The sequence below is a fragment of the Tasmannia lanceolata genome, unplaced genomic scaffold (assembly GCF_043159265.1).
Source record: "Tasmannia lanceolata isolate RefF3 unplaced genomic scaffold, GAP_Taslan_0.1 ptg000003l, whole genome shotgun sequence".
In the NCBI taxonomy this organism is placed as follows: Eukaryota; Viridiplantae; Streptophyta; class Magnoliopsida; order Canellales; family Winteraceae; genus Tasmannia; species Tasmannia lanceolata.
In genome coordinates, this window is record NW_027518680.1 from 4,744,934 (window position 1) to 4,767,783 (window position 22,850).

Here is a 22,850-nt window from a genome sequence, read left to right on the forward strand (position 1 = left end):
AGGTGGCAATGTTCCCCCTTTTAATCTTCTCCCCATCTTTCACCATTTTGGTGGAATTTGAGTGGGAGATTTGGAGAAGATTCTTGTCTCGTCTGTCTCTTCAACCCTCTATTTTGATAATGACACCCCACATCTTCCGCTAATTTTCCCGCGCAACCAAACACTCCTTCCACTCTAGTTCTAATGTCCTCTCCATCTTTCATGCTTGTCTAATTCCTTTGACTTCTTCTTCTCCTTTATCTCCCAAGCCAACTTCAAACAACCAAACAGAGCATTCTAATACAAGACTCGAAGAAGAGTGTTTTCCATTTTCCATCAGGGGCATGGACGCACTTGCCTGTAAGTTCTGTAACTAGTAAAACAGATGTAGTGACACGTGCGCTTCAATTGCTAGAGCCCCCTCTCAGTTTCCAGAATCCACCGCTTCCGGGAGCAAAAGAAGAAAAGCAGAAGAAATAAAAGAGGAGAAAAAAGAAGCTGAAGAGAAAGGCTAAATCTTGACCATCTCACAGAAACCCGTGAGTCCCTTTCAAACCATTCATTGTATTTCAAATGAGTCTCCATCTATCTAACTATTCTCTAGTCATTCTATTTTGGTCTTTGTAAACTCCTCTGTTGCTATTTTCTTATGCTTTCCTGCATCTTACGAACTGTGGTAGTTCAACATGTCCTTCTACATGACCTATTTGGCGCGATGGCCGGACTATTTTCATGTCGCCCAAGGCCCCGCAAATGGAATCATGGGATACAGTAAGCCTTTTAAATTTTCAATATTCATTTGGGTTTTTGATAACTGTTTTTCTCCCTTTTTTTTGAAGATGATAAACCAAATACAGTAATAGTTTTGCACGCTTATATCTTGAAATCGTTATATACAAGGATTGGACCATGATGGAATCAACAATTAATGACTTCTGTGAATTGGGTTTGTTTAGCACCCAGTGGTGTATGAGTTCTAATAATTTGGTTAGATTGTTCTTAAAGCTAATAGTCCTTGGACGTGCATCAGATATGGGCCATATATCTAACATATTCAAAGTATCTTGGAATTGTTGACTCAATCCTCTAATATACTGAGCATACAGTTGCTCATCCAGTTCCCCTAACTTCCTACGAGAAGAAATTGATAAATCTCTATAGGCATCTATGGTCCTAGCCCCTTGCATGGAAAATTTGAAATCTTTATATATCATATACAAATAATTAAAAGTAAAAAAACTCACTTAATCTTTTTCTTCATGGATTACCAAGAGGTGATCTTAGATTTCCCTCTGCGAACACGCATGAGTTTCAATTGATATCACCATGCCAAAGCTCTACCTCTTAATCATGTAGCGACGAGAGGAATCCTCATGTGTTTGGGAACTTCCTTGGGAAGGAGGCTTGACCCCCCCGTGAAATCCCAATTTAGAAGCCAAATGAGTGACCTAAACATCACAAATCCATACATCCACACTGCTGGGAAGGAGGCTTGACCCCAGTGAAATTTCAATTTAAAAGTAGTTATCAATTACTTCAAATTATCTATAGTGACAGTTTAATTTATGGGGTGGCTTGTTGAACGTAATGTCAAACTCCTTTTTGTGATGACCAATCTTTCTTATTGATATGTGACTCCCATCAATTTTATTTCTTTTCGTTGTTACATTTTCTCACTTTGTTTTTATTTTTATTTTATTTTTATCTTTTTTTAGACGAGGAGGGACAAGAAAGAAGTAGGGATGGTCTTGGGTTCACTTTTTATTTGCATCAGATGATATCTTGCTTCTTTTATCTTGATGAAGCCTAAAAGGATTTTTATGTTTTAACATTTGCCATGTTTCTCTTTCCATGGATCAGAACTATAGACTAGTAAACTAGTTACATTATCCTCTACAGCCGTTCATATGTAGGCTAACGCTTTAATGTTACTAATTAATTCACTAGTTGTGGTTGCAGTGCCCGTAAACAAACAGTTATTTAAGAGAAATGTGGTTTATTTATTGAATGTCTTTCCTCTGTGTCCTAACTTTTTCATTTTTGGAATTTTACTTCCATCATTCCATACCATCTATTTCTCTTGGATCTTACCACAATTGAGAACTTTGTAAGATGTTTTATGCAGTCATGGGAAAAGTTGAAGAACATAGTGAATCCTGGGATGGACATGTAACTGCCGTAACTGTTTCTCCAGAATCAGGAGACAACAATTACCAAAAAACCTCATGAACTTGCTGGAAGACATCAGTGACGAGATGTAAGAGCAGTGTACATTTGTCTGGCACAGTGGAAGTTTTCTACAACTAAGCTTTCGTTATAGCGTCATTTGAAATTTGTGCTCTGATAGTAGGATACTAGGATGTATTATTATCCGTCTTGATGCCTCTGCCATGCAAAATTTGTAAATACAGATGACAACACCTCTAAATTTTGCTTTTCCTTTAATTCATAACATCATCATAATCAGAGGCCTACTTGATTTTTCTTTACCGCAACTAGTTCAAAGTTGACATAATTTTGCAAGATTTGGAGCATAGGAAATATAAATAACTTTAAAAATCCTGAAGATGATTTGACACAACGAAATTTGGGGATAGATCCAATCGAGCATGGAAAAAAGAGAACAAATTCACAACAAAAGGATGGATGATCAAATTGGTCTCCAAAACAATGAGCTCAACTTCTAAAAATCTTCAATTTCAGAAAAATGCGTCTAGAGAATGTTTCGATTTCCAGCAAAAAAGAAGCAAAAGAACATGTATAGGATTCAACTCTCACCTAGACCTCCCACAAGATATCCCATGTTGCTGTATACCTAATCCTAGCCCCTGAACCCCACTACATGGAACCTAAAAAGGCTTTTCAATTGTCTTTGTAATGCTTACAAATAAAAACAGACACAAAAGTAAATCCCTTCTCATAAAATTTCAAACTTTAGGCCTTTTAAAACCTATCCAAACTTACCAAAATCCTAATTTTTTGCAAGTTATTGACCTGGAAATCCGGGCCTTTCAATCGATTGTCATCTACAGTGGCAATAAACTTGGACATCATTTCAACAAATGCCGCAGCAAGCTCCAGTTCATTTAGCTGAGGCCGAAGATCAGAACGAGGAAGAGCTAAATGAAGGAGAGTATGAAGAGAACTTCGAGTTTGAGGGTGATGATAGTGCCTTTAGGCTCGATAATGGGGCAGATAACTTGATGATACGCATAACATTATTGTCTCCTCCCATACTGATCAATAATGAAGCATGATTTCCATCCACCATCTTCCGAACGAGATGTACCACGGGAGGAATGATTTACAACCTAATTATTGATGGTGGCTCGAGTGAAAATATTGTGCCACAAGAGATGGTTGATAAATTGGAGATCAAGGAAGACAAGCACCCACATCCCTACAAGATCCAATGGTTCAAAAAAGGGTTTAATTTTCTTCTTTTTTTCTGGCCCAAAATACAAGGAATGTGTGGTGTGACATCATCCCAATGGATGCATGCCATATACGACTTGGTAGGCTGTGGTAGTAAGACATGGATTCCTTACACCACAGACGAATGAACATATACAGTTGGGGTTCTAATAATTTATGCTCCATAAACTTATGATCTCTTATATCTTATTGCTCAGACCAGAGTCAGCATTGTTCCTATGATAGTAGTTTATACTCTCTTATTTCTAATACTTAATACAAAAGTTCAGTGATAAAAGATATAAGAGATACTTTCTTAGGAAACTTTGTTCAAAGTACATGTAGGAGAACATTAATGTTGTTCGTAGTACATACTATTTGTAGGTACATAGGAAACATTCTTGAGTCTCTTTAGTGGAATCTGTTGTTGTGGTCACAACAACCATGGACTCTCTGGCATGGAAATTATAGTGGCACCAATGAAAGATGTAAGAATGGAGACACATGCTTGGTAATGACAATAGGAGATTGCCGGGTTTTCTTCTTGACAACTAGACCAGTATAAAATCTAGTGCACCAGAAATGTGGGCTGGGCAAGGACAAAGAATTAGAGGGAGAATGTACTGCGTGACTAGGGGTAAGGGGCGAGCGTGTTGGACAACACCTATCTATCTGATAATTAATACTTTCTAATACCTGATATGATGCGGCCACCAACAATATTAATTATTAGAGCTACAACTGTATATGCTCATGAAGGATGGAGAAAAAATTACACTCTTGCCTTCGAAGGGAGAGTTTCTGCCTAAATTTCACAAAGAGGAGGGCAATAACTTCCTCACATTGCAAGAGTTTGTGGAAAATAGCATGGATGCCGGAAGAGCGCATGCGCTCATACCGAAGGAAAGTGCTCCACACAACTATTCTGGCAGTCCTACAAACTCTCAAGGAATATGAGGACACAATGCTAGAAAAGTTACCTGATGGGTGCCCACTGATGTGTAATATTCAACGTCCCATTGATCTAGTTCTTGGATCAGATTTGTCACATATTCCACACCACAAGATGCGGAACAGAGCATGACAAACTTCAACGACACGTCAGGGAGTTATTAAAGAAGGGCCTGAACTGAGAAAGCATTTCTCCGTGTGTTGTCCTCGCTTTGCTCACGCCAAAGAAGGATGGAACTTAAAGATGTGTGGACAATTGCACTATCAACAAAATTACTATTAAATATAGATTCCCAATCCCATGATTGGAAAATATGTAGGTCGTACTGCACGGAGCCAATATCTTTTCGAAGATTTGACTTACAAAGAGGATACCATCAGATCTGTATTAGATATGGAGATGAATGAAAAATTGCCTTTTAGACGAGAGATGAATTTTATGAGTGGTTGATGCCATTCGACTTTCCAACGCCCCAAGCACTTTCATATGGATCATGAATCATGTTCTCCATCCATTGGAAAGTTTGTAGTGGTCTACTTTGATGACATCTTAATTTTCAGTCACACCTCTTACAGATCATGCGGAATATTTGTGGTTGCTCCTGGTGTACTCCAAGAAGTTGTACTTATATTTCAAGAAGTGTACCTTGCTGAAAGTGTTGTGTTTTTATGCTATTTTGTATCTTCTGAAGGTGTCAAAGTAGATGAAGTGAACATGAAGGCTATTGTAGAAGGGCCAACAGTACTATTACACATGTATGGAGTTCTCATGGACTTGCGACCTTCTATTGACTTTTAATTAGAAACTTCAAGACATTGGTGGCACAAATTATTGATTGCATGAAGTATGTCACCTTCAAGTGGACCCTTGCAACTTAAAAGAGTTTTAAATTCATCAAAGAAAAGATGACCCGCTCTCCTACCCTCGCCTCACCTGATTTTAAGGTGTTTGAGGCTGATTGCAATGCTTCACATGTTGGCATCGATGCATTTATTGTGTACTTCAACGAGAAGTTAAAAGATGTGCACCGCAGATATATGACTTATGCTAATGTGGCAGAGGTGCAGGCCTTTCACCATGGTCTTAAGCTTCTAAGGAATGTGGACTTGGAAAAGGTGGAAATAGAAGGAGACTCATTGAATGTGATAAGATGGATCAATGGTATTCATTCAATACAGTGGAGGTTTGCGTCACTCTTTGATGAAATTCAAGATAGGGTTGGAGGAGCTACTATTAAAGCCTATCATGTAAAGAGGTCTGCGAACAGTGTAGCGGATAGGCTAGCCAGAGATGGGGTCTTTAGGGAGAGTCTGGAGTAGTTCGACTTCTTGCCACCTTGATTTGTTTTCTTTGTCATTGTTTTATTTTTCTTCTTCTATCTCATTTACTGACCTTCTCGGTCTCTCGTTTATATTAATACTATTTACCATTCAAAACAAGATGTAGAGTTATATGTGATTTTTCAAGCTCTGGGGTATTGGAGATGTTATATCATTCATCGTTAGTTCGTCTTATACTCCGATCATGAGACTCTCAAATATTTCAATCTCAGAAAAAGTGATGCAGATAGTAGGCCAAATAAGTGGCATATTTGCCCATTAGTATTTATTTACATGTTTTTAGTTTTTATGTTGTTTAGTTTCTATGCTTTTATTTTCCATATTACTTTTAGGGCTTTTATTTTCCATGGAATTTTATTTCCATCCCATTGCCTATATATAGGCCTCATTGTATTAAGAATTATTTAGTTTGGATGATTAATTGAATTGATTGGCTTCTCCCCTCTACAGATTTCTTCTTCTTCCTCTTTCTCCTCCATTCTTCGTCTTCTACTTCTCCTCTATATCTTCTCTTCTACTTCTAATTGTTCATTTCTCCCATTCTTCTTCTCTTCTTCTATTCTTCCCTCTCTTCTCTTCTTCTTCTCTTTTTCTCCCCTTTCTTAGAACATACCCTAGTATTTTTTTTGCTTAGAACATACCCTAGTTGTTTTTTGCTTAGAACATACCCTAGTTTTTTTTTTCCAAAAAAGTTTGCGCTTGCATGGGCTTCATAAGACTATCACGTCAAACAGAGATGTGAAGCTTATGAGTAATTTCAGGACGACTATGGAAGATGAGAGCTAAGCTACAGTGGTCCAATGCTTTCCATCCTCAGACCAATACTCAAACGAGGTAGTGAACCAAAGCCTTGGAAACCTAGTGCGAAGTCTTCAAGACTCAATGGGACTTAGATGAAAAGACTCAATGTGGCTTAGCCATTCCCTATTTCCTAAGTATAGTTTGTTTACAATGCTTTAGTAAATCGAACTACTGGCAAGTCGCAATTTGAGATTGTTCATGGCATAGTCACCGAAGTGGATGGGAAGCTCGCTTGGAAAGCTAAGTTCTTCTCCCTTCCCAAATTTAAGGGAAGCGTGCTTCCCACACTTCCCACGCATTTCCTCTTAATTAAGAGTACACATTCTATTTAGGTTATTTTTCCTAAAAAAGTGTTCTCTCTCTCTCTCTCTCTCTCTGAAAGGTCAGTGTTTTCTCCTTTTGATAATGTCGAAGGAGCTTATTTAAAAAAGTGTGTATTTAAAACTTAAAAACACATCTTAAGTTCCAAATACAACTTACATGATCTTTTTTCTAAAATCTTAACATTAAATCTAGATGAAAAAAGCTTGTGTCTTGCCCGAGACATTATCAAAAGGAACCTGGGCACCTAGAGTTGGAAGGGTTTAATGATTTCTTAGCAATTGGAGATGTTTTTGGGATCTCTTATCAGGAAGACCTAGGCAAGACTAGAGAAATGTTCCTTGCAATGCAAGCCAGAGTAGCAGAGGAGAAAATAGAAAGAGTAAAGGAGGCTGAAACAGAACCCGGACTACGAGATTAAAGGATCCTATCTTGAGAGGTTGCTGAGGTGTACTGTTTCACGGAGCATCTACTACTTTATAAAGATCTTATTTTAGGAGAATTCGTTAGTTGTGGAGTAGTGTATTCGACTTCTGGTGGAACATTGTTTACACATGATGCCACTCATCGATTTAATTCATAGAGGCGGGTTTGGGAAGGAGACGGTTGCAGGAAACCGGGAACTCAGTACTGAGGTGGTGGTAATTGTGACGCTGGTTTCAGTCTTATAGGTTGGGGTTAAGGTAATTTGCTATAATGAATGCAAAGGTGGAAATTGTGACGCTGGTTTCAGTCCTATAGGTTGGGGTTAAGGTAATTTGCTATAATGAATGTTCGCAGGGGCCAGTCTCTTCTCTAGGTAACTCCAGATCCTAGATGAGTTGAGAAAAGATTTAGCTCCTCAATAGCTAGAGAGATCATGGTCTTTCTCTAGTCGAGGCTCTTTGGTTTGGGAATCCCTCTTACTCTGATTAATCAAGAGAAATGATGTTTGGAAAAAGGGTCTTGAATTCTGTTATGTTTTTTGTTACTTCTTAGGCTAGGGTTCACCCTAGAACTTTTTGTTTGAATCTATGTACTGTAGGTTGGGACTCTTGGTCCCCAATGTAATTTTCATAGTTTCAATGAAATATGTCGTCTTTCAAAAAAAAAAATCTAGATGAAAAAATATGTGAAACTATAAATCCCTAAAACTTTTTTTTTTGGTAGGTAAGCTGGCATCAAACCTACGACCTTGAAGTTGAGAAACAAAGCTCCAAACATTGAGCTACAGGCCCAATCCCAAAAAAACTTGTACTTCTAATCAGTTGCGAAGTCTTCTTTACTACTCGTAATCCTTACCTATATTAACCCTCCCCCTCAACCTATTATAACCCTACTCTTTCTATACATTCTCGTATGTTTCCAGTGAGTCTTATTACATGCTTCATGTTGAAGCATCCCACATGTTTCCTTCTTACTTTCTTTAGAGATTTTCACTTCCCACATTTTCTCTTTTTTGAACCCCTTGCTTTCCGCATCACTTCTCCTACTCACTTCCCACTCTGGCAACTATGGTTCACGTTAGAAGTCTGAATCTGGTTATAGATTTTGTCCCTTTGCCACGTAGTTTCAAAACTCCCCTGCATCATCGTTGACTCGCCTAACTTTTTTGCTTTTCCGCATTGTTGTTGGAGTCTGCATTTTGTTCTACACATTCAATCAAAACTCCTTTGACTCTCCCGGGTACTCGACTGCATAAAACAAGTTCTTGGTCACATTAATTGATTACTTGACCGTGTCAACCGAGTACTCGGTCGCATCGCTCCGTGTCGATTTTGACACGCATCAGCGTTTCGAAACACTGCTTTACCATTGCATGCCAGTCATAGCCTGGATGCTCGAGCATTTGCTGAGCATATCCATGACATCCAAGCTTACGTGAGGCAAATGATTGTGGCCAGCAACAACAAGTACACTTAGATTGTCGATCAATACCAAGTGCCCCTAATTTTCAATAAGGGAGATTTAGTGATGGTTAACCTTCGATGAGAGAAATTCTCAGGCGGAACCTACAGCATGTTCAAACAAATGAAGATTGGTCCATGTCAAACTCTCCAATGGATCAATAACAATCCCTATTCTGTTGAACTGCCAAAAAGATGTCATTTCTCCTACATTTAACGTTTCTTGAAGTTTCACAACAAAAACGGTGCGAACTAGAGTGAGCCTATCTTGAGGTAAGAACACTATTCAATATCTTCTTTTTTTTGAAAATTGACATATTTCATTAATATTAAGCTAGCATTCGGGACCAGGAGTCCCATCCTGTGGTACAATATGTTAAGAGAGTGCTGGCACGGGAATACCCGTGACCAACTAGTAAGCACAGAGTAACAATACATAAAACGATTACTCATCACCTCCTTCTTTCTTCCTTTCATCAGCTGACATACATTATAAGATTAAAGAAGTCCCTGTACACCTTCGCCTGAGCCCTTCAAAGAGTGCGGTTCACACAGATCTGGTAACAGAATCCAAGCTAACAAGCTGAAACCCTAAAGCAGATGTGTAGCTCCAAGTTGAAAAAATAGCAGGTAAAAGAATCCTGAAAAGAAAATCAAGGCGAAAGACAGAGTCTCTCAAGCCAAAACTATTGGATTTCTTCTTCAATGGAAGGGTGGAAATGCTACAGATAACACTTGGGTGGCAGAGTAGGAACTGTGTTGGAATAACATATAATTGTTTGATCAGTACAAAGAAGATGATAACTCGAGGGTGAGTTATTTCAAACCTTGTGTTTGACAACTGCTTTTTCTTTTTAGGGATGAGGGTAATAAAGTTGCATTGACTATTTTGTCGATACTTGAAACATCCCCTCTCATGAATTTGTTAGTAACCTCTATCAATCCATCTTTAAGTAGATCATAAAATGCTTGAAAAATGTCTTTGGTAGGTGTCTAAACACAAGGCTTTATCTCTTTCTGTAGGAAATATCAAATTTCTAATCTCATCTTTGTCAAACTCCCGTTCAACCTAGAAGCTTTCTCCCTCTCAAGTTTTACGAAAGCCAATCCACCAAGCTCGTGTCCCCATATTTTATCTTTTGTGTAGAGTTTGCTAAAAATATACACTATCAAGTCTTCTACCACAGATTTCCCTTTAACAAGTTGGTCCTCATGCATTTGATACAATTTTCCCTCTTTCTTGCATGGGCCAAGGTGCTCTCAACTTCTATCTCCATCTTATTTCCTCCAAATATTTTTAGTAGATCCCTGTAAATTTGGTACATCTTTTTTATTGTCTCCTAATTCCATTAGAGCTCTCTCTTCCTCAATTCTGTGAAAGAGTATTTCTCAATTTGACCTTTTCCACACTCTTCTCACATGCTTCCTGTTAGGCCCAAAATTGGTAACAGATGAGGCAGTGATGTAAGAGCTGATCTGGCGAATCCTGGTAGTCCGAGCTGGCTAATTAACTGTGGCTTGCTCAAGGGAGCACCCGGTCAGAAGACCAACCCGGAGTCGTGCTCCGGACGGGCCCTTCGACAGTCAAGTCAGTAATGGGCACAAAAAAGGAGAAAAGCCAATTTTAGGGATTCTCACTCTTGAGGATTCGATCCTTACCTTTGAGCCTTAGGAGGCCTTTTATAGTGAGAGCCTGAGGTAGTTGAATTACCTGCCCCTGCCCCAAGACAGGTGGCAGCTCATGAGTGGGCCAAATTTTACCTGCCCTAGGTGGATTACCTGGCTACTCCTGAGGCTGGTGTCAACTTCTGGGTGGGCCCTTTTGTGGGCCACGTGTCGACAGCTAATTAGGGGTGACTTTTTATACCCCATCACTTCCTATCTGTTTACTTTTAATTAAGAGTACACTTCTCATTTAGGTAGTTATTTTTTTCTTAGAAGAGTGTTATCCTTTTAATAATGCCGAAGGAGCGTATTTAAAAAGTGTGTATTTGAAACCTAAAAACTCATCTTAAAACTTGTGAATCTTTTCCAAAAAATATAACATTATAGCTACATGAATAAAAAATGTGAAACTATAAATCCTTAAAACTAACTCATCTTAAAGCTTATGTGAATCTTTTCCAAAAACATTACATTAAAGCTACATGAATAAAAATGTGAGACTATAAATCCCTAAAACTTTTGATTCTAATTAGTTGTGATGACGACTTTACTAGTTAGTAATCTTGACCTACATCAACCCTTCCTTCCTAACTTAATGCTTCTTATTCGCTTTCAATGAGTCCTATTACATTCGACTCGCATGTTGACTTTCAATGATGCTTCCCACACATTTCCTCTCTTCCTTTTTTAGAGCTTTTCACTTTCCGGATTTTCTATTTTCTAAACCCCTCGCTTCCCACTCGGAAAACTATTGTCCAAAGAAGGTGATTTTCTTTTAAGACTTTACTGTCACTTCATTATCACCAGTACTTGGAAATCTTGGCTTCATCTACCATCTCATCAAGGAGACATGGACATAATTTGTTTCACTCACTTGGCTTTATGGACTTGGTGGAGATTGTTCCGCCAACCAGCCACATTCTGCAGGCATTGGTACTTAATGAAGTGCTTGAGTTTGAGCATACCAGTCAACCCAAGCATGTGAAATGTAACACTTGATTGCCCAAAAGTGGAGCCAAATTGGATTCAAAACTGGCATTTTGTTTTCATATTTCCTGGTGCCAATGAATCACTTTGGAACAATTCTGACATTAAAAGTATTGGCACTTATTTTTAATAAAATAAAAGCATGAAATCTCATTCTTTTCAGTACTTGTGCTTCTGAAAACTTATGGGTCCCATTTCTATGAATACCTGTTCTCTGAAAATGTCAAATGTAACAAATAAAAAAAAATTGGTGAGAAGTAAATGGTAGGGTGGACTTTGTAGTTTTTCAGGCATTAGAGGTACAGTTTGATGCAGGGTTCATGAGCAGGAGTATGAAGAATTTTCCCAAATAGGAGGGGCACCTTGAGAGGAACTCCTAACCCAACTTTAGGAATTTTTGCCCCTCACTAGGAAGTAGGAACAGTTCTGAGTTGACTTCGTTCCGCTGGCCTATGTCACAAATATCTCCGATATTTTCAAAATATAGCGATTTTATCACGATATTTTAATAAAATGATAAAATCCTGAAATAATCCTGAGCATTTAAAAAATATAGCGATATTTCATTTACCGTGAAAGTATCATGATGTGTTTACGATTTTTTTTTATTTATATTTTTTTCTTAACTTATATAATTTTAAACAAATTTATTTTATCATTTTTTTCCCTATATAAACCTGAAAAAAAAAGGGAAGTGATATTTACGCCCCTTTTGATCACCAGGGACACCCACGGTCAGTGTATCAATGATGAAAGGGGGGCTAATGTACTTGATGTCAGAAAAATCAGTGGGTTTGATTGCCCCTGTACACTGGCGTTGGGTGTCCCTAGTGATCTAAAGGGGCGTAAATATCACTTCCCAAAAAAAAAATATCCCTAGATTTTCCTTGCTGAAAAATTCTCGAGAACGATATTTGTAACATTGCTGCTGGCATTTGGGCATTGAGTTGTGATGGATTTTTTGGAATTTTCTGAAGGTAACCCTCACTGATTGATTTGGGTCCTTTGTAAGAAGTGCAGAGTCAATCACACCACAGTTTTGCCTTAGAGAAATTGACTGGTGATTATATTTTTGAAAACTTGGAGAGTGGTTTCGTATTTTTTTTGGTCTTGATAAGCTCTTTACCCTGTAAAAAAGGAAAGAAACCCTCTAGTGAATTTGAAGTTCCCTCTTCAACTCTCCCCTTTCCTGGGTAATCCTAACCATTAGGATCCAGTATCACTTCTACTCACCTCGTATATTTCCTCTACTTTTGTTTATCTATTATAATGTGTTTTTATTTCGGAAATTTTGATAATCTCTAATACTCTGTTTCTAATTTTTGACATCTATGACTCACCCCATAACTTGGTTGAGTCCTGAATGAGTTGTGTTTCTGGATAATGATTCTAGATGCTGAGGCATAACAAGAAAACGTACACGTCTCAGTGCTTACTTTACATTCAATTGATAAATTTTTTAGTTGTGTCTTTTCATAATTAGTAATCAGCTGTACTGTTTAAGTGGCTAAGTGCTGCTTAGGTGGTGAAATGAGCACTCAAGCTTGGCGATCAGGAAATAAGGCTCCTAACTTCCAATTGTGGTGAAGTACACTATCAAGGTTGATATCCTACCAATTGCCCCCTAAAGGAATTGCATATCAAAATGCAACAAGGCAAACAATCCATCTCAGCTTGCATCTTCCCTTTTTGATATAGTAATTAGGTGTGTTTTCTTTACTAATTCAATTTAAACATAATGTTGGTGAAGAAAGTGGGTTTGTCACATGGAAACACATCTATTATCATGATATAACAAGAAAGTGGGTTTGTCACATGGAAACACATCTGTTATCATTGTATAACACACCATTACTATCCAAAGTACATGCTCTACTTCTTTTTTTTTAGCGTATCCAAACTACATGCTCTACTTCCGTATATGATGTAAGCAAGCAGCTAATTTAGGTTAAGCAGGCCATATATCGATTTGGCCTGCCTGGACTCTCCAGCTGACAGTCGACTCTAGGGAACAAATGGCACGTGAGGTCCACATGCACACATTACAACATGCATAATGACACTGATGTTTGAAAAAATGTGGGCGCACATACTCAACTTGCAACATGCTGTTGGGTTGTCAGAATCTGAAATGGGGCACTCAGAACCCAGATTTCAGAAAAGAAGGAAAAAAAATTATGGGGGCTTTATATAACTTTGCTCACTACCAAGTTATCCTTCTGTCGCAAGCTGCCTGTGAAATCAATCCCTCCATACTTCACCTTCTTACTTTTGGCAGGGTCATCATGGATTTTCATTTGAATACCTTGAAGTTCTATCAGTGACCTGTCATGGCCATAGAAAGTGATATAGCAATGATTTCTATCCCTTCCATATGCCAGTGAAACCTCCATGCCCTACATCTCTTATGATTTCTGGCCTCGAACAATGCAATGCTATAATGCAGCCATATTGGTGTCTTTAGTTGTTTTGGGGTGTTGATGGTCATTGTCTTAGCACTGAGAAAAAGGTTTCTTGGCAGGGATAAGTCTTACTTTGTGGACCTTTTTGTGAGAGCATCCAACTTGCCGGCCATAAAGATGTACGAAAAGGTCTGTTCCCTCCTTCCTTTCCTATCAGCTTCTAAAGCTTTTCCATTTGTACTACCACTTCTATTATCAGCAGACAGCAATGCATCTGATAACAAGCTTTACATATGTACCTTGTGCACCTGTCATTTAAGGAACCTTACAAGAACAACTCTAATTTTCAACAAATTGACTTAGACACCAGAAGTTGTTGAAACCGACTGGAACACCCTAAAAATGATCAATATGCCCCATCTATTTACTTTGTTTTTAGAAATAGTCTGATAGCATTATACAGAATTATAATAATTTGAAAGGTGGTTGGGTTTTCGGTCAATTTATAAAAATCAGGGATGTGGGTGCAGTCAATTCATATATAAACAAGGGGTAGTTTTAGTAATTTATCCGTATTATGTGAGGAATGATCTGCTGTGGGCACCCATCAAATTTTTGGTGTAAGCAACTGCTGGAAACAATATGATCTTGATACAGTGATTAGATATGCTCACATTGGACATTTGAAAGTTTTTTTTTTTTTTTTAGCAAAAGAAAGGACTGGCCATCTGAAAACTACACAGGATTATTGACCAGTGATGGATATGCTCACATTGGACATTTGAAAGTTTTTATTTTTTATCTAAATGAAAGAACTGGCCATCGGAAAACTGCACATGATTATTCCTCAATATCTTTTTTTAGGGCAAGGATTATTCCTCAGGCCTTGTTCGTTTCAGATTGCGACAAACTATGGTGAGGACCCCAGCCAATTATTGGCCCGAAATTAAACATAATTTCGGGCCAATAATCTGTTGGGGCCTTCACCATCGGTTGTCACAATCTGAAACGAACAGGCCCTCAATCTGCATGGATGATTAGAAATCAATTAATTGAGTTCTTTTGCATTTCCCATTCTGTCTCAGCTTGGTCATGTCATCTATCGACATGTCTTTCGCTATTACTCGGGAGAGGAAGATGGCCTAGGTGAGTCCACCTCATATATACTGATACAGATCTAACAGCACTTAAAATGATTCTTATGTTCTTCTGGGTTGTTGTCTGCCATCTTCAGATATGAGGAAAGCCTTATCGCGGGACATTGAAAAGAAGTCCATCATTCCTCTCAGAAGATCTATTACCCTGATGAACTCGAATATGACTTCAAGTTAATTCCACTAAATGGGTGGTAATGCGTTCACATTCTCATGTGTTGAGAAAAATCCGCCGGGCAATCCGATCCGATCGTGCGCAAATTAAATGGAAAAGAAAAATAATAAAAGCAAGCCACAAGATGAACACCAAGATTTTACGTGGTTCGGCAAAGCCTACTCCACAGGCGAGAAACACGATCTTTCACTATGAGAAAAACAAAATACAAGGATTACAATGGATTAATCTCAAACCCACAAACCCGCAAACCTTTCCTTGCTCTCTCAAACCCAAGACCGTACACGAGATAACCCGAGAGTTAAACCCAAAAAAGAACCCAAGAGAAAACCTGAGATGAAAACCCTCTTCTCCCATTCTCTCTCTTTTTCTTCTCTCTCCTTTGGCAGCCGACACACCAAAGACGTCTCTTGCTTCGCTGCAACCCAAGAGAACAACACTTCTTTTTTTATAGTTTAGTTTTTCCCAAAAGCTAAAAATAGAAATATCTATTTTTGCCTTTGCCTTCCCACCCAAGCAACCACTGTGGGTGAGAAATAAGGCAATTTTCCCAACAATCTCCACCTTGGCTTATCTCCCAGCCACCTGAAGATTTTTCGTTGATGTCGCTACCGGTCCGCTATCGCAGCAAACCACCGTTGGCCTTCCGAAGTACCAGCTACACACCCTCGAATCACCTTGGTTCTGACTCCTCCCGATTCGATCAACACGGCGAATGCACATGTGTAGCTGCCAACCCGTTGACTCACCTAGTCAACCTTGGAAAGGGATCTCGATCCATCCTCCTCAACGCAGGTACCGTCATCCTCTCACGCTTGCCATCCTTTTTCCTTCAACGCTTTAGCCAAGCCCTGTTGAACTAGGATGTCCTTTACCCTCATCTGCTATAGGGTGAAATTGCTCTTTTCGTCAAATCTGTCGATGTTGAACTGAGTAGAACTTGATTTACCGCCATCTCAGATTACTCCGCTCTTCACGATGTAGCGCTCCACTTCGAACGAGAATCTTTCTAGCCCCAAAAATAGCTCTAATCACGATCCAACCACAACACTCACGATCACTCCACCCGGCCTTGACGATCGCTCCACCTGACTCTGATAGCACTTGTTGAGAAAAATCCCCCGGGCAATCCGATCCGATTGTGCACAAATTAAACGGAAAAGAAAAATAATAAAAGCAAGCCACAAGATGAACACCAAGATTTTACATGGTTCGGCAAAGCCTACTCCACGGGCAAGAAACACGATTTTTCACTATGAGAAAAACAAAATACAAGGATTACAACAAATTAATCTCAAATCCACAAACCCGCAACCCTTTCCTTGCTCTCTCAAACCCAAGACCGTACACAAGAGATAACCTGAGAGTTAAACCCGAAAAAGAACCCAAGAGAAAACCCCGAGATGAAAAACCTCTTCTTCCTTTCTCTCTCTTTTTCTTCTCACTCCTTTGGCAGCCGACATACCAAAGACGTCTTGCTTCGCTGCAACCCAAGAGAACAACACTTCTCTTTTTATAGTTTAGTTTTCCCCAAAAGCTAAAAATAGAAATTTCTATTTTTGCCTTTGCCTTCCCACCCAAGCAACTACCGTGGGTGGGAAATAAGGCAACTTTCCCATCATCATGCCTTGCTACAGTAATTATATATTGCAACCATGTAAAACTCTGAATACTTTCTGTAATTGATTGAGGTTTTTTGTACATTTTTGTGATGCTGAAACTACAGAATAAGATTAAGCTACTCTTTCAAAGAGTACCTTGTTGATATGAAGATCAAAGACTTCAGGGGAACAGTAGGCAGAGTAGTACAAGCTCTTGGCGACGGTGAGGAATGTTTGCTTGATTTCACAATCCAATCCATCGGAGTTCTGGAGTACACAATGCATGATCTCTTGCATTTCAGATTCTATTGGTTGGGCTCCTGTGCTTAGCCAGTTGTTTGCATCCTCCCTATCATTTACTTGGGCCTGGTCAAATACAGTAAAAGTCTTAGTCACAAATTTTCTTTCTATTTAGAGAAACATCACAATGGATATCTAATCTAGCATGCCAAGCAAAAAAACTCAAGCTTTTTGGGTTCTTTTTCTCCACAATATCTTAAACAGTTTCTTAAGAAATAAAGAGCAGGCTCTAAACAAGCCCCTTTAAATGGGACAGGTCTGGGGTTTTAGAGAGCATTCTTTCGTTGCTCATATGGGAAGTTTTCTCTTGCTTGCCATACTAGTCTGTACATGAAAGAGCACTGGTATCTAGTCTGTACATAGTCATCAAAACGTGATTCCCTGCGCGCGCGCGCACACAAAAAACACGAGATGAGAAAAAATTGGGTTTAACTCTTTAATAAAGATTCACCCTTTCAAAATAAAAAGGGATAATTACATTTACACCCCCTCTAGTTTCTGACACATCCACTTCCACCCCTATAGTTTAAAACGTGACAACCTTATAGTTTAAAACGCGACAAATACACCCCTGTAGTTTCAATTTGTTTAAGGTTTGCCCCCTCAGCTGAAGGTTCGTCCATAGATTAAAGGGTCAGGATGATCCGATGGAGCTGATTTTTTGGGCACACCCTATCTATGTCAGGACCCATCAAATGAACGCTTTGGATCATCCAAATAATGTGGGCTCATACCCGAATCCGAACACTACCAAAAAATCATCCAAATAATGTGGGCCCACATTGTTTGGATGATCCAAAGCGTTCATTTGATGGGTCCTGACATAGATAGGGTGTGCCCAAAAAAATCAGCTCCATCGGATCATCCTAACCCTTCAATTTATGGACGAACCTTCAGCTGAGGGGGCATACCTTAAACAAATTGAAACTACAGGGGTGTATTTGTCACGTTTTAAACTATAGGGGTGGAAGTGGGTGTGTCAGAAACTAGAGGGGGGTGTAAATGTAATTTTCCCAAATAAAAAAGAATAAGAAAAATTCGGGTTTAATATGGTATTAGTTCAAAAAAAAACATAGTAAACAAGAAAAAATGGTCAAATAAACCAAAACACCATTCAGAACCAAGTTGGAAAATTGGCCAGAAAATGAGTTTAATACATTTAAAACTTGACATTTCCCTTAAAAGAAATCTATAAATACTATTTAGAATAAAGTTTTGCAGACTATGGTCCTCCTGTTGGATCAGCTGTTCCTGAGATTTGCTATCTTGATTGTACAGTTTTAGGTTCAGATAAGATTGCCATTCAGCAGTTTTGTTTGGAAAACATTTTATCCGAGAACAGAGGTTGACATGAATAGATGATAGCAACTCTATCAAAGGACAAAATAAACCTTGGCTTGTTATACCCGTTGAGCAAAAGCCCCAATTGGGTGCCCGTCTACACTTTACATGCGTATCTTAAGGTTTGGATTGCAGGATTTTGTTTGGAAAAGTTTCAAAAGAAAGAACCTTTCTAGGAGAGTAATTGAGCACCTACTGTGCTTTTTCAAACTTTTCCATGAGAGTCATTGAGCACCCACTATCGCATAGTTGCATATACTATGGCCCAAAAATCACGTCAATCATCCCATCCTGACATCCAATTGCATGTTTTCACCCGCCAATGTAAATAGTCTCTTACGTGTGGTCTATGATCCTCCTCCATAGTACGATGAAGAAAATACTCGGCTTTGGATATAGTGATTTACTTGATTTGTGGGTAATAGAAGATCTAAAGCAAGTCATACCAAATGAACAGACCAGATCAATTGAAAGTTGGGCCCACCATGCTGTAATGTGTGCCTTGAAAGTGGGACCCACTAACATTCATCTACACTGACTCAAGGTTTTATATTGTGTTGTACAAGGATAGGATCGATCATTTCCATACGAGGATCCTAACCCTCTCATCTATAGAAGTTTCCAGAATGTGTTTTACCTCTATAGATCGGAGGGTTAGGATCATCCTACGGAAATGATTATTGGGGCACAACCTATTTACATTGTGTCCCAACAAATGGACGGTTTGGATCAGCCTATGATGTGGGCTGTACCATACTTTTCAAAAACCAAACAGGTCCACACAGCTGCAAATCATATAAATTCTTAGAAAGCAAAGGCAAGGGTCGTTCGACCGAAGAGTAATCATGAGTTTTTATATGATGAAAAGCCTTTATAATCTTTTATTTTTCAAAAAGTACGGTACGGCCCACACCATAGGATGATCCAAACCATCCATAAGATGTAAAAATCATTTTCATAGGTTGATCCTAACCATCCGATCTATAGAGGATTAGGAAAAATTCTCCCTCACACTCACCTCCTTGAGCTTTCGAATGCGACGAAGCTGGTGAGAGAGTCTATTGGTTAAGTGAGCGAGCCGGGCATAGACGGGGTCGGCAAGGAGATCTTGGGAGACAGACCGGCCGGCGAATAGGTCTATCGTGCGCACTAGGAGCAGGGCATCCCTGTTCTTGTCTGGGTGCGACTCACACGTCATCTTCCACCAAGAAGCCCACTGCACGAGGAAAGCGACAAGGTCGAGATAGATAAAATCAGGGGAGGGGGGGTCAATCAAAGAAGGGACTACGGAATGATGATGTTTATGTATCAAAGAAAACACCACTTACAGCGCTTCGTAAGTGGTAACGTACGTCTCTATCGTGCGCCACCAGGGATTTCCAAAATAGGTAGTCCAATAGGACCCCCACGACTCCCTTTCTTGTCTTCTTCCTACCCCACCTGAAATTACCAACTTTTCAAGCCTTCTTTTAATGCCTTTCTACACCTACAAAACGACAAAATAATGTACATACCTCCCCCCCACCCCCCTATTTTTGGAAAAAGATTTTGTGTATTTCATAAGCCCCTATTTTTTAATATAATTCCAAGAATATTTTGACCTATTAGTAATTAAGGACCTTTTTTGCTAGGTATCAAATGGTTTAGAGACAAAGGGCCCTCAACCATTGAGCTACAGCCCCAACCCAGTAGCAATATTTTTTAAATGACCATAATGCCCTTTATTGCCTTTCCTCTTTTTTTTTTTTTTTTTTTTTTTTTTTTTTTTTTTCACATGACATTTTTGTAAATTAACCATTCTCAAGATTTTCATTCTTTTAAAAATTAGGATTAATTTTGGGGACTGTCCCCCGCCCCCCCTCTCTAACGATAAAATCCCCCCTCTAACGTTATTAGTTAAATTTTACACACAAAGAAAAACGTTAAAGGGGGTTAATTTATCCTCAAGCAATGGACCATTCTCACAGAAAACGTTACGGGGGTGGGGGGATATCATTTCCCTTAATTTTTATTGTTTAGAGTTATTCATAATTAGAAGAGTTTTTTTTAACTATTCCTAAAAAACATGGTTTCACACTAAAAAGTTGAGCGTGGAGTGAGGGGAAGATCGCGAGATAGTTCTCGATTCCCGGAGCGAAGGTTCTCACTCCATAAAATAATGCCAAAAAATTATGATGAATTCTTCAAATCACTGAAGAACAGAATTCTCATTTTATTTTTTGTCTAAAAAAAAAGGAAAATCACTCTTAAAGAACGTTAAAGAACACAACCTTAAGATTTTACCCCTGCCTCAGGGCATTTTCCAAAGAGTATGTTGTTACCATGGTTTTAATATCGTGATATATTGATAAATTGGAGGGTCCAATATGGCCAATATCTCGGGAGCTTAAAAAACTTTGTTCTTCCTTTTTTTTTTTTTTTTTGTGAAGAACAATGGTGTCGTTATCACGTAAAAAACAATATGGCATTTTGACTTGGACTTATATGTTAGTTTGTCCTACCTAACATACTACTTTTTTTCCTACGTATACGAGGCTATATATGTTTTTTAGGTGATGGAGAGAAACCCAAGTAACATCGTTATCATACTAAAGACAGGAGTTCGATTTTCTATACCTTTTATTGTTAAATTCATCGAGAAAAGCTCTCCTCCGCTCAGGGTTACTTCCTTGGTTCCCAATATACGACGAAACCGCCTCCATTAGGACTGTGGTCCGGGCCCAAGCGACCCGTTCGGTTGCCTTTTCTGGCTCGAATATGCTCGCAGCAGCTAAAAAGTAGGCCCGGAGTAGTCTCCTTTTGCTTAGACCAAACTCCCCCAAATTGCACTCATCGTACCAGCTGCATGGTTTCAAACTTTCAATATGGGCACAATCATTTTGACTATAGAAACAGTGATTTAGTATGGTGAATTTGTTTGGATAAGAGGTGGTTAGGAATTAAAATAACAAGTAAGGGCTGTGAATATCAAAACAGAGGGGTGCAGTGACATTGATGTGGCCTTTTAGTCAGATATATGGTGAATGCTAGCTTTTTTAAGCATGATAATAATTGGAGGAATGATAGATACAAGGGAGCCCTTGCGTAAAGAGCTGCAAAAGGGCTCTTGATTGGATCCACGTCATCAAAAGTAACTGCTTTTACTTTTTCAATTGATTTTAAAATGTAATTGAAAATGACGTGGATCCAATGAAAGGCCCTTTTGCAGCTCTTTATGCAAGGGCTCCCTTGTATCTATCATTGCTCTAATAATTGTGATTATTTTTCCTGAGGTTAGGACTTAAAATAACGAGTAATTGGTGCGAATATCAAAGTAGAGGAGTGAGTAGTGTACTCTGCTCGTCCGGCACTTACTTTTGGATCTCGAGCCACTCTAATTGGTGCAACATTTGGCATTTGTTGAAGTCTGATTTAGCAAGTTCCAGATAGGCGTTGTTGTTCACGTAAGGCATCCTGCAATTAAAGATTTGTTTAATGCAAAACCCTATTAAGAGTTAAAAGACTTATATATGCTCTTTTACCAAATAATATTTAATAATTTTGGATTCAGGCATATTAAATAGGTGAGGAAAATATTGGGGAAATTCGGGAACGGAAATAGAATGCTATGCATGTTTGTTTTTAAATTTACTCCTCCGCATAGAACTATTTTTTCTAACAAAAAACATGGACGGAAGGCTTGTGAAACTACCAGTTACTCCAAGAATTACTCCAAAAGCTTAAGCTGATGGACATGGCTTTATTTAAACTTTTATAATTTAACACTCCCCCTCACGTGTGGCCCTTCTTTCTAGGGTCTGCCTACATGTGGCACATGTGGCCCCTCTTTTGATTTGGCCATTGCATGTGGATTTTAGCTATCCTCGAAGTTTGAACTTTGAAATCAAGACATAGGACCTTTGCTCTTATACCATGTGACACTACCATTTACTCCAAACGCTTAAGCTGATGGAGATGGCGTTATTTAATCTTTTATACTTTAACCAGGCTAATTGTATGTGTTTGCTAGATTAAGATGTGATTTAAGATTCCAATTTTGAATTTCTCACAAGATTACAAAATAATATATGATAAATTGACTAACTATTTGTCAATTTCACTTTTAATTCGTAAAGTTATGTTTTAGTTTAGAAGACTCACATTTAATTAAAAAATGAGGAATGATAGAAGCAAGGGCCGGAGAAGGGCCCTTGAATAGATCCACGTCATTTTTAAAATCGGTTGAGAAACTGACTTCGGTTGCACTTAATGACATTTAATTAATCACGTGGATCTATTCAGGGGCCCTTCTTTAGCCCTTACATAAAGAGGGCCCTTGCGTCTATCATTTTTTCAGTTATTAGGGATTTTTTAAAGTTTAAAATGGGGCATAAACCGTCAAGATTTTTCAGTACATCCCAAACCCATGTATGGAGAAAGACTAAATTACCCGTAAATCACCTACTAGGCTACTAGGTAATCCTTGTACATGCAGAGCAAATAGGGGTAATTGGGTCTTTTTCCAGAAGGACAAATAAAATTGGGTTAAGAAA

The 22,850-nt window shown here is 38.7% G+C and overlaps 1 protein-coding gene and 1 pseudogene across 3 annotated transcripts in view; one reads left to right on the forward strand and one right to left on the reverse strand.

Moving 5' to 3' along the window:
* Positions 1 to 17,155, forward strand: LOC143848600 (N-terminal acetyltransferase B complex catalytic subunit NAA20-like; annotated as a pseudogene). The gene is made up of 6 exons (XR_013235426.1): positions 1 to 518; positions 660 to 750; positions 2,105 to 2,236; positions 13,867 to 13,936; positions 14,833 to 14,893; positions 14,982 to 17,155. The product of XR_013235426.1 is annotated as an N-terminal acetyltransferase B complex catalytic subunit NAA20-like (transcript).
* The window catches only part of LOC143848587 (ent-copalyl diphosphate synthase 1-like), an 11,776-nt gene continuing 5,660 nt past the window's right edge, over positions 16,735 to 22,850 (reverse strand). For both annotated transcript variants that reach the window (XM_077357564.1, XM_077357555.1), the window contains 5 exons: positions 21,673 to 21,771; positions 20,935 to 21,159; positions 19,647 to 19,758; positions 19,337 to 19,534; positions 16,735 to 17,043 (listed from right to left, as the gene is read on the reverse strand). In XM_077357564.1, coding sequence (XP_077213679.1) covers positions 16,810 to 17,043; positions 19,337 to 19,534; positions 19,647 to 19,758; positions 20,935 to 21,159; positions 21,673 to 21,771 — 868 coding nt within the window. In that variant the 3' untranslated portion in view covers positions 16,735 to 16,809. The remainder of the gene's footprint in view (positions 17,044 to 19,336; positions 19,535 to 19,646; positions 19,759 to 20,934; positions 21,160 to 21,672; positions 21,772 to 22,850) is intronic.